The sequence below is a fragment of the Arvicola amphibius genome, chromosome 14 (assembly GCF_903992535.2).
Source record: "Arvicola amphibius chromosome 14, mArvAmp1.2, whole genome shotgun sequence".
NCBI lineage: Eukaryota > Metazoa > Chordata > Mammalia > Rodentia > Cricetidae > Arvicola > Arvicola amphibius.
Genome location: NC_052060.1, coordinates 2,850,045 through 2,873,782, shown reverse-complemented (window position 1 = coordinate 2,873,782; position 23,738 = coordinate 2,850,045). Strand labels below are relative to the sequence as shown.

Sequence of the window (23,738 nt, the reverse complement as noted above, 5' to 3'; positions counted from 1 at the left end):
ATTCAGATATCTACCTGCATCTGCCTCTGCTTCCTGAGTGCTGGGACCAAAGTTGTGCATCACTATACGCAACCCAAAATGACGATTCTTGATCCTCAACCATTCATTGAGCTTGTATCAGAGCTTCCGAGAGTAAGCTCTAGATTTTTAAAAATCAAACTGTTGCTCGTGATTCGCTGCCAGGGTTGAGAACATTTGCCTACATGGTTGAAGAGCTGAGTAAAGGCTCTCCCTCTCTCATCAGCTCCCTGTTACCAGAAGCCTCTCCCCACTTTGGCTCCCCCCCTTGTTTATTCACTCTGCACACATTTTGGATTCCCTTTAAAGCCCTTGGGGACTGTGTGAGATCCGTCATTCAGACTCCACCCTAAAAGGATCCTGAGCATGGCCAAGAGCAAATCCTGGAGAGAGATGGTTCAGTCTCTCTGACTTTAGCACTGGGTGCCAACGCTCCAGGGACACGTTGTCTCAGGAGGCAGCTAGACAGAGGGACCATCTCTGGGACCCGAGGGCAACAAGAGCCTGCCTGTTCTCTGCCTCATCTGACCCTCATCAAACTGTAGACAAGTGTGGCCCTTGCTGTGTTACATAAGCAAAGTAACCTCAGAGTTCCTGGCTGCAAACACACGTTCCCTCCCTCTGCAGGCCTTTCATCTGTCCCTGCAGGCCTGAGTGCCACAAACCCAGTCACCAGATTGAATCAAGGGCTAAAACTGTCTCAGATGGGCCAGTGGCCATTGGTAGCTATTACAGCCTGAGTTAATAGAAAAGTCAAATGGGCAGGTGGAATGGCTCAGTAGGAGAGAAAAGCACTTGCTAGCAAGCCTGACGATCCAGGGACCCAGAAGGTAGCATTACTCCCAAGGGCTGTTTCTCTGGCTTCCACATGTGTACTGTGGCTTGCTAATGCACATAAACAAACAAACAAATGTAATTTTTTAAAAAGCTAATGTATAGCGGCATATTCCCTTAGGCCCAGTACTCAGGAGGCAGAGGCACGTGGATCTCTGTGAGTTTGAGGTCAGCCTGATCTACAAAAATTCAAGAAAGAGAAGAAGTAATCTCTAGATATGCTTGATGGTGCAATTCTAACATATAAGAAGTTGATGTAAGCAGATTGCAAGTTCTAGTCCAGCCTAAGCTACAGAGACAGAAAGGGGATGGGGTAGAGGGAGGATCCTTAAAATAAAAAACAAAACAGAACAAGCCTGGACTTCTTCACCCTCAGTCATTTTCAGTGCTGTGGCTAGCGGTGGCTAGTGGTGGCCAGCATGGCTTTGCGGGGCTGCTCATAAGGATTCCCATAATCAAGGAAAGTGGGCGGACAGTGCAGGCTAGAGAACTGTGCAGGGTCTTCCACAGCTCTCTGCTGCTCTCCTCGTTCTGCCTTGACCCTGTCGCTCCTCCATTTGAATTCTCTGTTTTTGTGATGGCCGAGGCTTTGGAGCCAGGCAGATGTCACCCCACGATAACTATATGGGGCTTTAAGGTTTGTTTATTTTTATTTTGTGTGTATGAGTGTTTTGACTGCATGTATATCTGTTTATATACGAGTGCCCTGATAGGCCAGAAGCGGGGTGCTGGAACCCCTGTAGCTAGACTGACAGATGGTTGTGGGCCCTGTGGAAAAGTATCTAGTACCCTAAGCCGCTGGACCGCCTCTTCAGCCCGAGACTTTGTGTTTTCATCTAGGAAAAACAAAGATAGGGAGATAGATAAAATTGGACTTGGAGGGGTCTGGAGGGACGCTCAACACTTAAGATCACTTGTTACTCTTGCAGAGGACCCACATGGTGGTTCATATGTATCTGTAACTCCAGAATCCAGTGCCCTCTTCTGATCTTCTCAGGCACCAGGCATGTATACGGTGTGAATACATACACACAGGCAAAGCATTCATACATGGTCTACACAGTGAAATCCTGTCTCAAAATGGCTTACAGATTTGGCCTGCAGGTTCTGCATCCTGACAGCCCATGTTGAAGGTACCAGAGAGAGAGAGGAAAAAAAAACCTGTATGTTCAGGATGTACACAGACTTTTCCTCTTTAGAGAGCACACGATGCCCACTGTCCTGGGCATTTACAGTGTATTAGGCAGTGTCAGCACTCGAGAAATGATGGGAAAATAAGCGGATGTGCCGGGCTACCCATGGTGACTGCGTCGTTCTGTAGGAGGCCAAGAGCAGCCTTGTGTTTGGTTGGGTATCTGGGAGGATGACCCTGAAACCAGTGGCAGTCCTGAGGACGGCTGCTGCCTCTCAGGTGGCTATGGGGATTGAATGGGCTAAGTCAGGTGCGACACAGTGTCCACAACAGTTTCTGGTACAGAGTGAGTGCCCAAATGTGTGTGACTGAGGATCCGTTTAGTCTTGAATGTAGTTTGAGTTCCTACTGAGTTGCAGTAACTATTATAAGAAGTAAGATATAGCCGTGAACAAGATAGACACACACTCCTGGCTCGCTGGAGCAGCCTCCTGGCAGAGCGACACGGGATGAAAGTGGCAGTGACTGCTGTGGAGGGCAGAAGTACGGGGGAGCTGTGGGACTGTGCATGGCAGGTAGGTGTAGGATGGGTGCAGAACTGGTACTTTAGCGGGAGTCTCCCTGACAACATATCTCAGTGGATGCCTGAAGGAAGTAGGGAGATATTTAGAGACTGTGTGCATCCCCCCGGACACCAAGGTCCAGAATCTTGAGTAAAGTCTTGATTTCCATTTTATTCATTTATATGTTTTGCCTGCATGTATGTCTGTGCTGCACTGGCACGCACGGTGCTCAAAGAGGGGGCCATCGGAGCCTGTCGAGGACCGGCCTCAACAAAAGTACTTCTTACCAGGGTAGGGGCGTGGGAATTGAAGAAATATAAGTAAAGAATATGAAGATGTATAAAAAATAACAGGACAGAAACCTTAGAAAGTATCGGGAGGGCATTCCAGTGACTGAAATCCTGAAATTCACCTCCCCCCCCCCCCCCCCCCGTTTATTTTTCTACCCAACATAAACCGGGTTGGGAGTGGGTGGGGAGGTAACAAAAGGCTTTATTAACATGATACAAAGGATAGCTCACACAATCAATGGCTTTATCACTCTGAGACATCAAATCATTAGCATTCTATTGTCTAGGTAGCTAAGGTGCTCTAGGTCACAGGTTGCAGATTCTGAAGACCTCCCTCCCCTAGGTGAGCTCATAGTAAAGAAGGAGCAGAAGTATGTTTGCACATCCCTGACCTCCTATCAGGAGGGTACAGACTTGCTAGAATGAGCTATCTTAATTTCAAAAGAATCAAGCAATCGCCTCTTGAGTTGGGATCTGCAGCTATGCTTGTCAGTCTCCAGACTCCCTCCACCATCAGACAAGGTGGAAATGGCCTGCATTTTTCGGCCTCCACAGGAGCCTCTGGAACTGCAGTTGCAGATGGTGTGAGCCATGGGTGCTAGGAATCAAATCCTTCTCCTCTGGAAAAAACTCCCTCTTTTTAGAGACAAGGTCTCACTGCAACCCTGGCTGTCTTGGAACTCTCTGTGTAGACCAGGCTGACCTCAAACTCACAGAGATCCTCCTGCCTCTGCCTCCCTAGTGCTAGGACTAAGTGGACTTGGGAGGAGCTCTAATCAGGGACCTATCTCTCTAGTTCCGGCTTAGATGCTTTAGCTGAACTCTCTCTACTCTGCGTGTCCCTTGCCAGCTCTGCCTGGCGGCTTCTAGCCAGTGTGCTCCATAGGCCCCAAATGCAAGCTGTCTCCCCAGTGCCTGCTCCTTCCCTACCTCCTTCCAGAGAATCATTATTTGGTCTTCCAATAGTGGCTACAGTAACTGTGGCACAGAGTGGCAATTTCATTCAAGAAACTGTCGGACCCTTGCACACAGGATGACTTTAGGTGAGTGGAGCAGCAGCCAGCTCTTGTCTGGGCAGGGTAGCTACAGCAGCCGGTGCTGTTGGATGAGTGGATCAGAGGCACTGAGACACCTATAGCAAGCCAGGAAAGGACGCGGAACCAGGGCTGGTGCTGTACCTTTGCCATCTCAGTACTTGGGAGGTAGAGGCAGAAGTGCAAGGCCTGCGTAGGCTACATGAGACCCCCCGTGGTGAGGTGGGGGAGAAATTGGGAGTGAAAGAATGACTGGATCCTGATGAGTCGGCTGCTTGGGAACAAAACCTGAACTTGAGAGCCGGCTACAGGCAGATTCCTCCTCCCCCCACCTCCTTTTTCTTTCTGAAACAGGGTCTCTCTGTGTATCCCTCCCCCCCAATCTCCGGACTGGTCCCGAACTCACACAAATCTGCCTCTGCCTCCTGAGTGTTCAGATTACATGTGGGCAGACTTTAGACTTTTAGACTTGCCCAGATCGGCCTGGACGACAGTGGAAAGAAGATGGTCAGGGGCCTGAGCTGGGAGGCACTGGGGTCTCCTGATCAGAGGAGACAAGATTAGGGAAGACCGAGAGCAGGAGGACAGTGTGCTTCTCATCCAATACTCCTGGAAAACCAGGCAGGATGACCTGGCTTTGACCAGTGAATTTAAGAGCAGGTAGGACATCGGTGGTGACTTTGGCCTGTAGAGCTTTGGAGGCATGTTGGGAGCCAAAGACAGGCAAAGAGACAACAGCTGGTCTGGCCAGCCCTTTTGAGATCTCAGAAAGTACTTGTTGGCTAAAGTAGACAGAGGAGTTTTAAACAGACTGTTGAAATGTGTGTGCTTGTACAAGTTGATGGTAAAGATCTAGAGACCACGTAGTAAAGACAGATGGGGCAGTGTCCTTGAATAAGCAGGAAGGAGAGAGCCACCCAGAGAGACTAAGAAACTGACCCATAGTTATACAGCAAGGCTGTGACAGACCAAGGTATGTGTGTGCAGGCAGGTTCACAAGCACATATGTGCATATGCGTGTGGAGGGCATACACAACACACATGTGAAAGAAGTCCCAGACATTAGATGTCTTCCTCTAATGTTCTCCAGCTTAGTTTTTTTGAGACAGGGTCTCTCAGAACTTAGTGCTTCCCAGCTGAGCAGATTGGCTGGCAGCAAGCGTAGGGAGTCTGCTTGCCTTCGCCCTAGCCCCTGTACCTTCTCTTGGATTACAGACGCATACTGTGTGCCCAGCTTTTTACGTGAGTGCTGGGGACCTGAAGTCCGGCTTGTGTGCACGCTTTACTGACTGAGCCATTCCCCAGTCCCCCTTTTATTGTATGTATTTGTCAACAATCCTGAGACACAGGGACAAGATCACCTCTCTTCCCAGTGTCCTCATTCTATACTGACTAGTGTGACCTAGTGTCCCCTTCCTGCCCCTAGAAGTTTCCACTGCCTTCTCCTAAGAGCTGAAGAATACTCCAGGCCGTGGTGCGGTATTAGCCAGCCCAGGGTAGTCAGTCTCTCTCTCTCTCTCTCCCCGCCACCACCCCCTCAAGATCTAGTCACACCACATCTCTCTCTTCCATCCAAGAGAGGCACCTGAGTTTTAGGGCTCGGCCGTCCAGGAGCCTCTGGGGACACCACTTCATACCTTCCAAGATACAACAGTACTTTCTGATACAGACAAAACTGGGGGCTCAGTGGCTGCTGATCTTAGAATCCTGTGCTGGTAGGAGGTGGAAGGCCATGGTGTGAAGGCTTTGTCACACAGTAGGAAAGAGGCAGAAGTGCAGGAAATGGTCATCGCAGTTTACAGCAGCTCACGTTGGTGGGATTAGGTGTGTTGCGAAGGCAGGGGGCTTCACCTCAGATATTGGTTGCTGTCCTCACAGCAGCCATTCAAAGTGACAGAAGTTGTGGTTTCCACTCTGAGCAGGAAGAGCCGTGTGTCCTTGCTGTGGAAACCAGGATGGCCTTGAACTTGCGATGATCCTCCTGTGCTTCCTAAATCTGGGGTTACAGATGTGCACCACCTAAACAGCCTTATTTGTTTATTCTCCTTGGCCATTTCATTCTATGACTATACCCACCTTATTTGCCCGTGCCCTCTGCAGATGGAAGCTGGGGCCTTGCAAACACTCTGCCAACTGAGCTATGTCCCCACACTCACTATCCTTTGGTGGACACTACAGCACACCCCACCTCGCTGCTGCGGACAGTGTTGTGGGGAATGACTTTGGCACCCTTCATACTTCAGAAGCACATCCACAGGATAAAGTCCTCCAGGGTCAAATGCCATGAGTTTTGTAATTTGAGAGAGGGGTAGTTGTGCCAGTTTATACTCCAGTAAAATACAAGCCTATGTCTGCACACCTGCGAGCATGCTATTAAAGTGACCCCAGCCAGGTGTGGTGGCACACACCCCAGCACTCAGGAGGCAGAGGCAGGAGGATCTCTGTGATTTTGAGACCAGCCTGGTCTACAGAGTGAATTCCAAGCCAGCAGGCTACATAGAGACCCTGTCTCAACAAAACAACAAAATCAAATAAACAAACAAAAAATGACCTCTGCAAAGAACAGTGTGTCTGTGAAGGGTTAATTTGCACACAGCTTCTCCAAGTGAGGCTGGATGGGTATTTCTCTCTGAAACAGGCGTTTAGTAATTAATTTGGTGGTGGCACACGCCTTTAATCCCAGCACTCAGAAGGCAGAGGCAGGCGGGTCTCTGTGAGTTCGAGGCCAGCCTGGTCTATAAGAGCTAGTTCCAGGACAGGCTCCAAAGCTACAAAGAAACCCTGTCTCGAACCCCCCCACCACACATAAATCACATCTATACTCCTAGGATTTGGGAAACAGGATTGCTGGGAGTTCAAGGCCAGTCAAGTTAAAGTGTGAGGCCCTGTCTCCAAAAACCTAACACACACACACACACACACACACACACACACACACACTTATTTTAAAGGGACTGGAGAGATGGCTTAGTGGTTACAAGAATGTACTGCTCTTGCAGAGGACCCAGGTTGCCAGTACCCATGACTGGTGGCTCACATCTGCCTGTAATGCTAATTCAGGGGATCTGACCAGTGTCCTCTCTGGAGTCTCTGGGCACCTGTACTCGTGAGCATGCACACACACATACACACACACACACACACACACACACTCAGACACAGACACACAAATACACAATTTTCTAAAAAATCTTAAAAGAATTTAGAGCCGTTGAGATGACTCAGTGGGTAAAGGTACCAGAGACACAAGCCTGGTGACTTGAGTTTGATCCTCCGAGCCCACATAGAAGTGGACAAAGAGAACCAACTTCGCAGAGTTGTCCTCTGACCTCCATACATGTACGGTGGCAGTTACACACCAATGTCAGGCGCCCTCATACACATAATAAGAAAATGCATTTAAGCCAGGCGGTGGTGGTGCACACCTTTAATCCCAGCACTCGGAGGCAGAGGCAGGCAGATCTCTGCATATCTCTGTGAGTCCAAGGCCAGCCTGGTCTACAAGAGCTAGTTCCAGGACAGGCTCCAAAGCTACAGAGAAACCCTGTCTCGAAAACAAACAAACAAAAAAACAAAAAAGAAAGAAAGAAAGAAAAAAAGAAAGAAAGAAGGAAAGAAAGAAAGAAAGAAAACGCATTAAAAATAATAATGTTTGATTCATTTTGAATTAGTCAAAGAATGACGTGTAAGGTTTGCCGTTTTTCCAGTTGTCACTGATATCCCTTTATTGTTTATTGAATATGCCGCTTTTCCTCCACTGGTTTGAATTAGTTAATTGCAGTACTGGGGATTAAGCTTTACAAACGCTAGGCAAGTGCTCTCTCTACAGAGATACATATCTTCTCTTTTGATCCCTCTCTCCCTGCCTCCCTCTCTTCCTTTCTCTCGGTTAAGACAAGCTGTCATGTAGCACAGGCTGGCCTGGAACTTGATGTATCCCCTTAACCACTTTTGAGTGAGCCTTTCAGTAGCACACAGTAACACCCCACCCCCGTGCTGGCATTGAACCCGGAGATTGAGCATTTTGAGTATGCTGGACAAGTGATCTGCCCTTGAGCTACAGCCTCCGCGTTGAGTTCTGTGTTTATAGTTTAGGTCTCCAGTCACGTGACATGGCCGCACTCTTCATTGTTGTGCCTCTGTAGATTGGGCAGGATTACTCCCACTCTCACTTTTTTCTTTTTCAAATTTCCTGGCCATCTGAACTTTGTTTACTTTTCCATGTGAACTTTGCGATCAACTTGCCTACTTACCTTCCTTTTAAAACGTCCTGTGTGTCCTCTCCACCCACACCCACAGGGTTTCATTCTGTAGCCGTAGCTGGTCACACGCTGTAGAGCCAAGTGCAGGAGCACGTGACTATAATCTCAGCGCTCAGGAGATGGGGACAGAGGATCAGGAGTTTAAGGTCATCTTTAGCTGCACAGCAAGGCCAACCATGAAATCCTGTCCCAGACAAACAGACGTCTAAATAGACGAAAGAACTTACTTTGTAGACCGACCAGGCTGTCCTTGTACCTTTGCTGGCTTTAGGAAAGCCTGTCGTCACAGTCCACCTTTTTATTAGGGTAAACCTTCCAGCTCAAGGAGCGTTACTGTTCTGTAACGCGATGTTCTTGCTTTTGGAGCCCCGCTGGGACTTACCATAAAGAGGCTGAGTTGGGGCCGCAGAGCCAGACACCTCGATTCCACCAACAGCAGGTGTCCCACTGTCCCAAGGCTTCCTTTCTGGTGACAGGGAGTGGGTGTGTGCACATAAAAAAACTCGCGGCACATAGAGTGAGGAACATAGGGTGTGGTGGGAACTTGGGAACCTGTATGCAGCTGTGTGGTGGCGGTGAGTTAGGTCCCTGAAAGAGCAGAAATCCAACTGTCCTTGGACCCTCACAGATGTACTCACAGAACCATGCCGAACCAAAGGCAGCTGCAGAAGCACCTCAGGGCCAGGGGAGGAGCCCTTTTGTGCCTTTTTTTAAGGACCGGATCTCACACTGTAATCCATGCTGCTTTGGCCTCCTAAGTGCTGCTGTTATAAATGCTATCTACTGTTCCTTTGTTGTTGTTTAAGTGTGTGTGTGTGTGTGTGTGTGTGTTTGTGTGTTTGTTTTGTGTGGTATATGTTACTGTAGGCATGTGCACATATGTATACAGAAATGTGTGCAGTTGTTCATGTAAAAGATGGACTGGTATGTGTCTTTCCTTGGTGATTTTGCAATTATTATTATTATTAATTATTATTATTATTATTATTATTATTATTATTATTATGGTTTTTTTGAGATAGGATTTCTCTGCATAGCCCTGGCTGTCCTGGAAACTGCTTTGTAGACCAAGCTAACCTCAAACTCAGAGATTTGCCTGCCTCTGCCCCCCCGAGTGCTGCATTGCCACACCTGGCTGATTTTGCACCTTTTTTGAGATGGTGGCTCACTGAATCAAAACTCAGTTCTGCTGGGCTGACTGGGCCCATGAGCTTCAGGTATTCCCCACCCAATGCTAGGATTGCAGGCACATGCCACCTTGCTGGCTTTTTATGGGGATCCAAACTCATGTCCTTATGTAGACACTTTACTGATTGAGCCATCTTCCCGAACCCAAGGCTTTTTCTTGTGCCCCCCAATATTGTTCTTTATTGAAGACCTACAACCTGGTGACCTTTTGTTTCCTTCTTTTCTTTTCATGAAATGACAGCAGGGAAGGGAAATGCCGGGTGTGTATCCATCTTGCTGGGGTCGGATCGGAGGGGACTCTGGAGATGGACACTGAGCTGTGGCTCCCTCCGTCCTTGGCCCCAGGTCAGCAGACCAAGGGAGCTGGGCAGGAGGATCCACCTTCAGATCAGCGGAGGCTATGGAGTGCCTGTGCCAGCCACCGTGCTCGGAAACACTGCTAACTCCCATGTTTGGAGACTGTTGATGGAGCACAGCCGGGCCTGCAGAGCCTCGGTAGAAGGGAGGGCCACTGAGGGAAAGTGCTGTTGTTGGGCTTTCTTTTGGGACCTCTAACTCTCAAATAACGACAGGGAGACTTCTTATTAATTGTAAAAGCTCGGCCTTAGCTTAGGCTCATCCCCAACTAAGTGAATTTATAAATTAAATTAGCCTGTCACGTGGCTCATTACCTCTTCTCCATAATGTACTTCTGACTTTCCGTGTGTCTCACTGGTGAATCCGCCTCTTTTCATCCCAGAGTTCCTATCTCTGACCAGACGTCCTGCCTAGTCTCCCCTGCCTAGCTATTGGCTGCCCAGCTCTTTATTAAACCAGTGCCTTAGGCAGGCAAGGCAAAACAGCAACACATCTTCACACAGCATGGTAAAATATCCCACAACATGGTGAGGACATTTCATCTGTGACTTTGCCTATGTTCCTTCAGCCCATTAGAAGGCCTCATGAGGACCCGAGTGTCCCCAGCACAGTATGTGGTGGTCAGTGTCTACCTTAGCCACCACCACCTTCTTTTTTTTTCAAATTTTATTTTTATTTTATGTATATGAGTGCTTTGTATATATCCCTGCAGGCCAAAAGAGGGCATCAAGTCCTAAACAATGGTTGTGAGCCACCATATGGTTACTGGGAATTGAACTCAGGACCTCTGGAAGAGCAGCCAGTGCTCTTAACCTCTGAGCCATCTCTCCAGCCCTCCATTACCACCTTCTAAGGTTGCTTGGCTATTATTCTTCCTAACCTTGGGCCCAGGGTTTTTCAGGGCCACACACTGGACAGAAATTCACAGCCATTGTGTAACTCCATCCTGGATGTTACAAGGGTTTTGTTTTCTGACAGTCCCATGCTGTGTATTTTCTGAGCTGGACTGAGTGTTATTGTCAGCCTACAGGACTGCTCTGTGGGGTCCATTGGGCTCTGGAGGTGAGGGGAGCCTGTGACCCTGAGGGAGCTTTCTGGAGCTGATGGGAGATGAAGCCCTTCGGCAGAAACTGCAGCCTGAGCAGAGACTTCCTCTTTGAGGGCACTCCTATCTCTTTCTGCCCCCTTCGCTCTAGAGCTGGCTTCCTCTTTCCAAAAGGGGTGGATGTGGGGGCTGGGGGAGGGTGGGGTTGGTGGATTTACCTTGGGATGGCTTTAGGGAGATACATAGGTTCCTCTTGACCACTTTCTTCCCACCTTCCAGAAATATGAAAACCCTGACTATGGGTCAGGGTCCTGGTCAGGCCCTAAGACCAGATTGTCAGATTGGGAAGAGCCCTTTAATGTTGTACTGCTGGGAAGGCTGACAGCTGTGTGGCTGACAGGGACTGAGGCCCGGGAACCTGTGAAAGCTGGGAGCTGTGGGGTGGACACCTGCTGAGACCTGGGAGCCTGGGAAGGCTGTGGACTGAGAGCCGGGAGCCTGGGAAGGCTGGTAGCTGTGGGGTGGACGTGGACCAAGAGCTGCGAGCCCAGGGCTTAGTTTTAACCACACTGTGACTTCTGGGTCTGACTCTCTGTGGAGCGAGCAGCAGGCCTCCTTAGGTTTTGAGTGATGACTGTCCCAGCATCTGCTTCCTGATGCAGCTCCTCCCTACAGCGGCTTTCTAGACAAAGTCCCCAGAGGCCCTGTGAGGGGGAAGTAGTGCCAGGGCCTCCTCTGGCTTCTAAATTCTTCATTCCTTAATACACCTCAGGTGGGGATGTGGTGGCACTGCTCTCCTCAGATATCTTTCCTCTAATTAGTTTATAATCTTGGAGAGTTGGCCTGCCCAGACCTTCCTGGCCTGGGGCCTTGTGATTTTCTTTGGTGAAGCCGGGGAGGACCCAGTGTTTTTCTGTTTTGGAGCTGGTCACACTGTGAGTCTCTGAGTCAGAACCCACCCAGAGTTACTTTTCGGTGGGACCAGAGGAGTTTCTCTCACAGGCCTCCCTCCCATGGGGGTATGGTCCACTGGGTAGATGGGAGGAAGGCCTAGCCAAGGTAAATACTGGCTCTGCCAAATACAAGGCAAATACAAGCAGGTACAAGGAGTACAGCCCATTAGTGGGCTGCAGGGCTGATGTCCTGCCAGGAGCCATTCATTTGAGAAGCATTTGGGAGCTGACTCAGATCTGGGGTATGAACTATGACACAGAGCCTGGAAATATTGCCTGGCTGTGATCTGTGGGCCATAAAAGCCTCTCTTGGCATGTATGTCTTGGAGAAATCAAGAGGCGCAGGTGTGTGGCAACTAGGTCGAGCAGGAGATCCAGAGGTAGAGGGGGAGGCATCGCACAGTCACTGTTAGTGCAGGGCAGGGAGGGAGAGCCTGAGCCCCACTCCCAGGGTCCACTCGGTATGGCGCACACTGAAGAAAAGGTGCCCTCCCCCCTTCATTAGAACTCAGGCCTGCACAGACACCGAAGCTGGGAAGGTGTGAGGAGAGGTATGACAGGGGAGGGGAGGTGTGTGTGTGTGTGTCTGTCGGGGTCAGAGAGAAGCCCCTGAGGTACAATGGGAGGATGACTAACACCCACCCCCCCATGCCTAGTGTGCATGCCCCGCTCACTAGCTGTAGGATTTGGGGCCAATTCCTATTTCCTTTTTTCCTATTTTCCTTTCCTATTTCATTTTTTGAGACAGGTCTTCACTATGTTTCTCAGGCTGGACTTAAACTCGTAATTCTCCTACCTGGGACTCCTGAGTGTTGGGTTTATAGGCTGTATTATTCCTTGCTTGGTTCCTTACCTTCTCTGATCCTCGCTGCCTCAACAGTGTGACCAGGGATGGGGATGGTATGGATGGCACCTCTTTGCCCTACAGGCCTTCTGAGAGCTCGGAGAAACACCCAGTATGCAGCGAGCATTCCATAAAGATGGCTTAAATGTCATCACCCCAGAAGATGGTGATAGGTTCTAGCCCTAGTGTGGAAAATACAAGGACAGACTGGGAACACTGGGGGGGGGGGAGGCTGCCCAACCCCTGAGACCTAAGCTTGAATTTGCTTCTGCTTGAACGTGAGTTGCCCAGGGCCTCCTGGCACCCCCGTCACCTGCCAGCTCCTCCACACCTACCTCCCTTTTATCTTTTTCTGTTGCTCTGATCCTTTTCCTTTCTTTTTGTTTTGATTGAAAAAAATGTTTTCATATAATATATCTGATCATGCTTTTCCACTTTCCCAGCCACTTTCAGATCCTCCTACCCACCCAACTCCCTTTTTTCTCCTCCCTCCTTAAAAAGCAAATAGCCTGCCAGGTGGTGGTAGCCTTTACTCCTAGCACTGGGGAGGCAGAGGCAGACGGATCTCTGTGAGTTCAAGGACAGCCTGGTCTACAGAGTGAGTTCCAGGACAGCCAGGGCTACACAGAGAACCCTGTCTTAAACAAACACAAACCAAGAAAGCGCAAACAAACAAAACAAATAACTAAGAAAACAAAACAAAAACAATGCACACTCAGAATCTCAAAAACGCAAAATCAGAAGCCAAATATGCAAGCACGAAACCAATAAGACAAACAAAACAAAGGCAAAAACCTCAAGCAGAGCTAACTACGTAAGACAAAGAGTTCATCTGTGTTATCTATTGCTGAGCGTGGACCTGTCCCAACGAGACTCCACTGGAGAAGACTAGTTTTTCCTTTGCAATAGGGTACCCATTACAGCTAGCTGTTGGTTAGAGGCGGGAGCCCGGTCCACTTTCCCCTCCCAGCACTGGGACCCATCAGGCTTGGCCCCGTGCTGGCCCTGTGCCTGCTGCCACAGTCTCTGTGAGTTCAGCAGAGCCTCAGTCCGCTGGGTCCAGACTGCACTGTTTCCTTGGAGTTGTCTGTCCCCTCCGGCTCTTCCCCTCTCCTCACTTCCTCTCTGCACACTCCCTGAGCCCTGAGGGGAGGGATTTCATGAAGGTGTCCCATTTAGGACAGAGTGCTCCAAAGTCTCTCACTCTCTCACATTATCCAATTGTGTGCCCACGCCCTGTAGATCCAATGCTTTAGTGCCTCAAGAGGAGTTTCAGTGTTGGGTCCTACACCCAAGAGGCTGGAGGCCACCCTGAGGTGGGACAGTGGGATGGGATTAGCAGGCACATGGTAAGCTCTTGTCCTCGTGACAGGCCGCCAGTCGGTTTACTGCTTACATAAACAGGGTCAGGAAGCTGAACTTGTTTTTACTGGCAAGAGCAGCTGTAGCTTCAGGAGAAATTGAGAAATATGTCGTATGCATACTTCTGTCTGGCTATTGACATTTGCAAGTTTACATGAGCAGGGATGAGGAGCAGGGCAAGAGCACCAGCAGAGCTCTGGCTTTCTGGAACCAGACTGAGGTTGAGATGGGGAAGAACTCCACTTTCCAGAGCTGGGGTGTCTGGGTGGTGGTGGGGCTAGTGTCCCAGAGAGTAGGCTGACGGAGGCCACACAGGTCTGGTTCCAGAGGAAATGTCCTTGCCCTAGAGCTGTCCAGGGAGGGGAAAGTATCATTCTGAGGCCCCTGGGGTGACCTGACCATCAACCGTCCCCCGACCCAGTGGTCACCTGATAACCATCCGCAGATGAAGTGTATGTTTCAAGTTGGGCATTGCCCATGGGAAACAGAGCTGCTTCCTGCCCTCTGGGAAGGGATGAGGTACCAGACTTCAGGAGAGGAACTCTCGGAGGCCTCCTGACCACAGTCTGAACTCATTTTGCTCAAAGGCAAGTGGGTCCTGCTAGGAGTACCCACACTCCCTGTAACTCATGGGTACTACATGCTTTTAACTTCAGCCCCTTGAAGTCTGAGGCAGGAGGATGACTATCATTTTGAGGACAGCAGCTTAGTCTTTATGAGTTCTAAGTCAACCAAAGACACATAACAAGAACCTGTTTCAAAAATGGACAAGGCCAGGCAAGGCACTATGGAAGCCTAACCACAACCAGCCAGCCAGCAGCTAAGCTTACGGCTAGGTCAGACACCCAGTGCCCCTGAAGGGCAAGGCCACACTCTGGGAGATTGGCAGGGGCATTCTGCCTTCTTTCCTGATTTTACTCCCAACCTCTGTCTTTCTGTCCTCCCTGCAATGTCTTGTCAAGAGCCTGGGGTAAAGGTTCCCTTTCTGCGTGTGACACACCTTGGCAAACCCAGGACGACCACTCCTCCGCTGCTCCTCCTTCCTCCTGCCTGTGGTGCTCTCGATGCTCTAGGAGTTGGGTGTGGGGAGCTGGTTCCTTCTCAAGGTTATTGAAGAAACAGGAAAAAAAAAATGTGGCAGCTGGTGTGCGAGGCGGGATGGCACCGAGCTTGAACGTTTTGTATCTTAGCCGGGGCCTCCTTGCCAGCAGGGCCAGTGCTGAACCTCTTGGAGGCTGCTCACGCACCCCACTCCCTGTTCCCTGTGGGGCTCCCTTGTTTCCTTGCTGTATAAGAAGGTTCAGACCCCAGCCGCCACCAGGATTCACACTGCTTAGATGTACTGTCCCTTTCTGTAAGCTGATTCTCTGGGGTCTGCTTATCAAACTCCTGGTGATTTCTCAAGTTTCTCTTTGCCCCTTAGAACAAATGACTTCTCTCTCCTCCGGTCTCAGCATCAGGAACATTTTATTTCAGGGTAGCCAGATTATGGGTCGTTTTCAGGAATCAGGAGGTTAAACAAGATAGTGGTTTGGAAGAGGTAGGGATCACGCGGCTCAGAGCAGGTGTTCGGTAGCTGCTGGTTCTCTCTCCTCAGGGAACCTGTGGCCTTACGTGTTCTGCCGCACACAAGTTTTTGAATTCTTCAGGAGGAGACAGGCACAAGCTTGCTGCGTGACTCTCTGAGGCTGAGCAATTGCTTAAGGGCAGATGTTGTGTGCTCTCTGCTGAATTTCAGTCTGTGTAGCAGCGACCACACCCTGCACTGCCTTCCGGGTTTGGGAGGGAGCCTATGGTCACTGGGGCAATCTCACAGGAAGGGTGTTCCCCGGGTACCTACCCACCTGATTACCTGCTCTGCCTCCTCCACTGAGGCCTACTGAGGCAGAGGCCTGGCCACCTTCCTAGGATGAGATGCTCAGATGGGGAAAATGGAGGCTGTTTCCCCTGGGGAGTCAAACCTGCTGGGAAGTGTGGGCTTGGGGTGCAGTCTGAAAAGAGCTACTACATACAAAGATGGGGTGGACACGCCAGTCTGAAAGTGTTTGAGTCCACTCTGTCACCGGCACTCCACGTGGGCCGCACCCCTCTAAACCTAATAACCCAGATTAGTTTAATGTGCCTTTGGTTCTTTTCTTTCCTCTTTTTTCTTCTTTTTTTGGTTTTTCAAGACAGGGTTTCTCTGTAGCTTTGGAGCCTGTCTAATTCTAGCTCTTGTAGACCAGGCTGACCTCGAACTCACAGAGATCCGCCTGCCTCTTCTTCTCGAGGTCTGGGATTAAAGGTATGCGCCACCACCACCCAGTGATGTGTCTTTGTTTAAAGAAAAAGAATATGAAAGAATAAGGCAGACACTGGTAGAACTTTAAACCCGGAAAGTCATTTATGCCCATTGTCCCAGTTCCTACTGAAGCAGATGGATCTCTTTAGCCAGGGATTCAAGGCCAGTTTGGGAAGTTTAGTGACAGAACCTAAGCAAAGCTGACTGGAAGGTAAAGGGAAGGGGAAGAACTCACTGGTAGTCCGTCCTCTGGCTAGGCAGACAGAGATCCAGGGAGGATGCTTCCAAGACCATCACTTCCTCCCCTTCATAAAGCCGCCACTGAGGATGCTGCAACACTGCCCATGACCTGGCACTGGCTGAGCAGTGGTGGGGTGGGGCGGTCAGGCAACCCTTAGACTGGCACTAGGCTCTTTTGTCCCGGCCTCCTCAGTAAGAGCGTCTTCTGATCGCCAGGTATGACATGCTTCTGAGATCACAGTCCACACAGCCTTTTTCATGGTCCTAGAAGAAAGATGTTTTGAAGCAGGGTTGGCTGGCACCACTTACAGATGGGTGTTTTATAACTAATTGTTTCTGATTTTTTTTTTTTAAAAAAAAAGGAAAACCCAGAGCCTGGGCTTAAAGACGCAGGAGACCATTAGTCAGGGTTCTTGGCAGAGGAAGTGGCCATTATGTTGCGCCTTACATCTGCCCTGCTTTTGTGGAGGAGAAAATAAAGGTTCTGGGGAAGGGGTTGGTGTGTCTCCAAGTTGCCTAAATATATTAGCCATTGTCTGCAAGTGCCGTAAGCGAGCTGCTCACCCAACAGCAAAGGTTTCTGTTGGAAGGAAAGGGGACAGGGAAGAGGCCAGAGCAACATTTTTCTTGGAACTGACAAGGACAGAAACAGGAGAGAGCTCCCTCCCCCCACACTTGTTCTGCTGCTGCTGCTGCTGCTGCTCCTGGCTGGTCCCCAGTGCAGGATCTGCCCGCTGCACCTCAAGAAGGTGGGCCACTTTGTCGTCCACCACTGGTCCTCCTGGGAGTGCGGTGGGGAGACCCTGGCTGTGAGAGTCCTATTGCAGACAGGCATCCGACAGGCACCCATTGTGTTTGCTGGACCTTACAGTCTTGGAGCCGTGACCTACATATGCCATGTATATGTAGTTATGAACCTGTCTGTGTGGTTATAAGCACTTGATAATGGGGACATGTTCTGAAATGGCTGATGGTTTTGTTGATGAGCAGATAGAGTTGCACAATCCTAGAAATTATGTGCCAATCACTTGACGTAGTCTCTTGATATTATCAAGAGATGCGGTAAGCAGATGTGTCTCCTGCAAGCATAACACGGCATACTGTTTTATAGTAAAATTTTATCTTATTTAAAACAGTATGTGTGCATATGCATGTGGAGGCCAGAGGGTGGCATAGGGTGTTTTCTTTAGTTACTTTTCACCTTATTAATTTATTTTTCATTAAAAAAATAAACTACATCTAAAGCCAGGCGGTGATTGTGTACACCTTTTATCCCAGAGCTTGGGAGGCAGAGGCTGGCAGATCTCTGAGTTCAAGGCCAGCCTCATCTACAGAGTAAGTTCCAGGACAGCCAAAGCTACACAGAGAAACCGTGTCTCAGAATTAAAACAAAAATGACAAAATCATGTCTGTTTTTATTTAGTGTGGGGTGCACATATCCCGTGGCGTGAACATGGAGGTGAGAGAACAGCTTTCAGGAGTTGGCTCTCCTTCCACCACGTGGATTCCAGGGGTCAAACCAGGTTCTCAGGCTCGTTAGCAAGGGCCTTCCCCAGCTGAGGCTGCTTATTGGCTCTTGCCGTCTTTTTTTTTTTTTTTTTTTTTTTTAGACAGGGTGTTTCACTGAATCTGGAGCTTGCCAATTCAGCGAGGTTGACTAACTAGGGTTCTCATGCTTCTGCCTCCTTAGCACTGGGTTACAGACACCTCCTGCTATGCCCAGCTGTCACATGGGTGCTGGGTGTCTGGTAAACATACAGATGCAGCCATTTCCCCAGCTCTATTTTCTTAAATTGTGTGTGTGTTTTATGTGTGTGTTAGATACACACACGTAGACACTAGAGGACAAATCTTGAGAGGTCAGTTCTGTCCTGCCAACTTGGATCCAGGGATGAAGCTCGGGTTGTCAGGACTTTGTGCAAGCGTTTCTGTCCACTGAGCCCTTTTGCTGACCTGCTGTGTCTGTCTTACTGAGTCAGTCTCTCATAACCCAGGATGGCCTACGGCTGGATCCATAGGAGAGCAGGTCTAGAATCCCTGGTCCCCCTGCCCCCACCTCAAAAGTGCTTGGATTACAGATGCTGTGGAGCTTGAATGGGAATGACCCCCATTGGCTGGTGTGTTTGCACACTCAGTCTTCAGTTAGTGGCACTGCTGGGGAAGGGTTAAGTCACACATATTCCTAAGGTGTGGCCTTGGAGGAGGTGTGGCTTTGTTGGAGAAATTGTGTCATCAGGGGTAGGTTTTGAGGCTTCAAAAGTCCACACCAGGTGTGGCCCCCCCACCTCCCCTCCAGGTCAGTATAGGAAGCTCTCTGCTGCTGCTCCAGGACCTGCTGGTATGATGGTAATGGATTAACTCTGAAACTGTAAGCAAGCCCCCAGTTAGATGCTCTCTTTTATAAGAGTCTCTATAGCAATAGAGCACTATGCCTGGCTAAAACTTGAAAGGGAGATGGGAGGTAAACACACCATAAGCCTTCCCTCAGCCAGACCCGATCCCCGAGCCACCTTTATCTGACTCAGCAGTTGGGGCACGCCAACAGCACTGCAAACATGTACGTATCGTGTGTGGTGTGACCTCATGATGGCTACATCCCTGGCCACGAAACACTCTAATTATCTTAAGGAGCCCTTACTCTCTGTGGCCTGTGGTTGACCAAGACATCTTGTGACAGTTCGGGACAGTGGCGTGTGCAGATGCCAAAGAAAGCATGAGCTGTCCATGGCTGTCGGGCTTTCGTGAGCACTACTTTGCATCTGTTCAGCCCCGGCACTGCCATGCTGCCCTGGGAATTCTGTTTTCTCTTCTGCTGGCCGAGGGCCGTTGCCGGCACTGCAGCGGAGCCCTCGGCCAGCAGGGAGCTCTCTCTTGTCAGCGTTTCTATCTGAGCTCCTGCATGTGGAAAATAAATGCATGAACTCAATGCCTGTGCTAAGTTTTATCCTTATAGCAGCTTTATCCAATGGAAAATGGAAGGCTGAGAATATTGATTGGTCATTTGGTGAGTCATTGGGCCAGCTAAACTTCACCTCATTCAGGCCAGGCGTGGAAGTACTTGCCTGTAATCCTAGCCCTCAGAAGGTGGAGCCGTGTATCAAGGTCATCCCCAGCTGCTTGAGGCCAGCCTGGGCTGCAGGAGACCCTGTCTCAAACACAAGACAAAACAAAGCCCAGCGATTTTGTTTGGGAAGCTCAGAGGGTTACTTGTAAGAGCAGTAACAGCCATACTCTGTCTATGACAGAATGCTTGCATAGTCACTGTTCTGTTGCTGCGAGAAGGCTCTGTGACTAAGGCGACTTAGAGGAGAAAAGCATTTAACTGGGGCTTGCTTACAGTTTCAGAGGGTGAGTCCATGACCATCATGGTGAGAAGTGCGGTGACAACCAGCATGGTGCTGGAGCAGTAGCTGAGAGCTCACAGCCTGATTGGCAGGCAGCAGGGAGGAGCCTGGCCCGTGTGGGCTTTTGAAACCTCAAAGTCCACCCTCAGTAACACAACTCCTCCTAACAAGGCCACACCTTCTGATCCTTTCCAAACAGTTACACTAACCGGAGATCAAGCACTCAAACACAGGAGCCTATGGGGCCATTCTCATTCAAACGCCACAGCCTGCTGGGCGGTGGTGTGGTGGCACGAGCCTTTAATCCTAGCAGTAGGGAGGCAGAGACAGGTCTCTGTGGGTTCGAGGCCAGCCTGGTCTACAGAACGAGTGCCAGGACAAGCACCAAAGCCACAGAGAAACTCTGTCTCGAAAAATCAAAACAAAACAAAACAAAAAAGAAACACCACAGCTCTGGAAACAACTTGAAAGCTCAGAGAGTGGACTTCCACGCTGAGATGAGAGCAGGTAAATTACACCCACATGCCATGGAAACATGACTGAAAAAAAGCACAGCATAGAACACATAGAAACCATTTAGGAAGCTCAGAGACCAAGTCAGGTCACAAAAGAAGAGGCCAGTGGGGAGGGGGTGGGAGTGGGGGCTTGTCTCTTAAAGGGGCAGGACAGACCATTACACTAGCTTCAAGGGCAGTTCTGGGTGGTTTATGCTTTATAACTCTCATGAATACTGCACATATTAATTTGCATGTGTACCCTGTGTAAATATGAAATGCTAAGAGTATGTCATTGAAGAGTTCGCATGAATGTTTGCTAGGCCTTTGGAGACTCTGGGGAGCCTTCCCTCACACTGTCAGGGGGCTTGGGCTCCTGCGGTTCTGGGTGTCACCACTCAGGTATCGCTGTGGGCACTGTGTGAACCCTGCCGCAGAAGCTGCATTTCCCACAGGTGGAGGCCCTCTGGTGCCCAGGCATGCCCGCCTCCCAACCTGGTGTTGGAACCTTGAATGCTGGTTGACACAGGGAAGGCTTCCTTACACACTATGGGCCAGAGAGGTCTAGGGAACCTCCTCAGACTCAACTGGCTACAAGGTGACAAGCTGCTATTTTTAAAAAATTTAATTTAATTTTAGCTTATTGAGACAAGGTCTGCGACTTTGAAACTCTGGCTGTTCTAGAGCTCACAGAGGTCCTCTTTGCCTCTATTTAAGGTTAACCTGGGTGGTATGGTCCACGCCTTTGATCCCAGCACTCTGGAGGCAGAAGGCAGGTGGATCTCTGAGTTCCAGGACAGCCAGGGACACAAAGAGAAACACTGTCTTAAAAAAATCGAAGAAGGTAGAGGAGAAGGAAGGAGGTGGATGGAGGAGGATAGAGGAGGAAGATTAACGGTGTCCTCTTATTTCTTTAAAATTATTTATTTTATTTTTCTTCATGCATACATGTCTAAAGTGTATGTCATGTGCACGTGTGTGCGTGTGTGGGGGGGGGGTTCATTTGAAGCCGGCTCAAGTTATAGGCAGTTGTGAGCTGCCCTAAGTGGGTGCTAGGAGAACTTGGGTCCTCAGAAGAGCAGCCAGTACTCTTAACCGCTGAGCCATCTCTCCAGCCAAAGTCTAAGACTCAAGAGGTAAAGAGAGAAAAGCAAAGTGTCCTGCCATCCTCCAGGTGGTAACGTTGGAAGGAGGCATGAACGACATCCGTGTAGCCAGGCAGAAGCCCTGATTCTCTGATGCAGGGTACTTGAACATGGCTGCTGGCTGCTGGGGACAGTCAGGTTGCCCTGGCTTGACAGCTGTAGTCTACTTGTGTGAGAAAGAACAGGCCAAGCACCAGAGAAAACCTCTTTCCAAGGAAGAAACCTTTGGAGGTCAAAGAGAGACTCTTGTGTTTATCCTCAGTGTCTGGAACACATGGAGGGACATGAGGTCAGGGACTCTGGCAGTGGGTGGCTTTTTTGAACCCTTGGCTGTTGGGAGCTATAGATCCCTGGCCCCTTGACTTGAGACCCTGATGGCAGGCTGGTGGGCCAGCAGCTGAAGGATCCCAAGAGCTGTGCGTGGCTAAGGATCCCTATACACGTTGCCCCTGAGTGTTCTTGTGTCAAGGATAAACCGTGTCCCTGTCTCACCCCCCACCCCCCCCACCCCCCCGTGTCTCTGTCTGTCTGTGTGTGGTTTTCAGTCTCCCGCTTAGTTCCTGGCAGTCCTGTAGCGGCGCGGGAGCTACAGGACCATCTTTGTTTGGCGTTTACCACTTGGCCAGAAGTGCCGCTGCTGCTTGGTGATATGACGTTAGACATTTGGTTTGAAGAGTCACATATGCCTAACCTGAAAAGGCCATGTTTCCTAGACTCTGTCTCCTCAGCCAGTGCGGTTAATTTATACCAGACCCTTGGTCTCATTTTTGTGTTAGATTCTCTGAGTTCTTAATCTGAACTAAGAAATAAGTGGGCTGAGACTCCCCAGGCTAGCCGTTGGTGATCTCCCTGCCTCAGGCTCCCAACTGTGGGGTTTACGGTGAGTCACGGTGCCTGCCGTGTTTCTTGAATCTTTGAAGAAACACGGTGACTCAGTGTTTCTTGAATCTTTAATCTCTTTTTTCCTTGTGTGTAGCCCATGATTTTTTTTTTCAGGGAATTAAAGATATGTTGTTAGTTTTTACTTCCCAACTTGGTTCCTAGAAAAAAACAACTGTGCCCCGATGTTTATAAGATAAGTGGGTGTTTAGATTCCTGGTTGGAGCCAAGAGAGTCCAAAGCCTGTCCAAAGCCTTGGCTCTTTTCTCCTTGCCAATACGAATTCTCTATGTTGGTGTCCACCTATAGACTGGGCCCATGTGCACCCTGAGACACTGAGACTTCTTTTGTGTTTGTGCATGCCGGATTCCTGCTTGGTATTCTTCCCTAGGTGAATTCATTTGTGCGTTTTGTCAGTTTGCAAGAGGGCGACCGCCGCGTGCCGGGCGCTATTCTAGACAACTCACATAAAATAGAGTGCTTGTTTTTGTGGTACCTGGAGTCTTTTCTCTTTCTTTTCTTTTTTAAGTTAGGGAGTAGTTTTCTTTTCTTTATTGTGTGTGTTTTGTTATTTTATTTTGAGACAGGGTTTCTCTGTGTAGTCCTGGCTGTCCTGGAACTCACTCTGTAGACCAGGCTGGCCGCTGACCTTGAACTCAGAGATCTGCCTACCTCTACCTCTTGAGTGCAGAGATTAAAGGCATATACCACCACCGATCAACTTATTTTTAATGTTTATTTAATAATAAAACATGAATAACAATATTATTGTGCGTATGGGGTGTGTGCCAACCATAGCATAGATGTGCTCAGAGGACGACTTTGGGAGTTGGTTCTCTTTGTCCATCTCTGGTCCTCGGGCTTGCATGACAAGCGTTTGTAGCTTCTGTACCATCTTGCTGGCTCTGTGGTAAAGTCTTGAGGTAAAGACAGATTTGCATTTGGTTGTGTGACCTGTGTGATGGGTGACAGAGTGGGAAGCTGATACAAATACGGGCTTAAGTCCAGCTAGGACTAGGGAAGAGCGCTTAGGGAAGGGTGTGAGGCTGAGACCTGAAATACACATGATATTCTGCTGTGGGGATAGCTTGGGACAAGGAAGGGGAGTATTAGGACCCAGGCAGAGCACAGCAGAGAGAGCGACACTCTGGACCTTCCCTGATGGTGGCAAAAGGAGGCCCAGAGGCCGGGAATAGGTGGAAGGCGCCCTAGGCCCTACGGAGTATCTGGATCTTCATTCTGTGGCCAGGGTCATGCTCTTGTTTGTTGGTTTTCTCTTTCAACAGTAGCTCTGACTGACTCAGAACTTGCTATGTAGACCAATTTGAGACCTCAGCCTCAATCTCACAGAGATCCACCTGCCTCTGACTTCCAAGTGCTGGGATTAAAGGTGTGCCACCACAGCTGTCTCCATGAAGGGTTTTCTAATCAAGGGAGCTGGGTTGCTGGGTCATGGCTTGAGAAGGTACACTC

General features: G+C 49.5%; 1 protein-coding gene across 2 annotated transcripts in view; it reads left to right on the top strand.

Moving 5' to 3' along the window:
- Window positions 1–23,738, top strand: part of Il6r (interleukin 6 receptor) — a 49,378-nt gene that overhangs the window by 2,494 nt on the left and 23,146 nt on the right. Inside the window, exon 1 of one of the 2 annotated variants that reach the window (XM_038310935.2) lies at window positions 20,125–20,254. The exons of the other annotated variant lie outside the window; for it this stretch is intronic. Coding sequence (XP_038166863.1) covers window positions 20,245–20,254 — 10 coding nt within the window. The 5' untranslated portion in view covers window positions 20,125–20,244. Of the gene's footprint in view, window positions 1–20,124; window positions 20,255–23,738 lie in introns of those variants that run through there. 2 annotated transcript variants of the gene reach the window in all.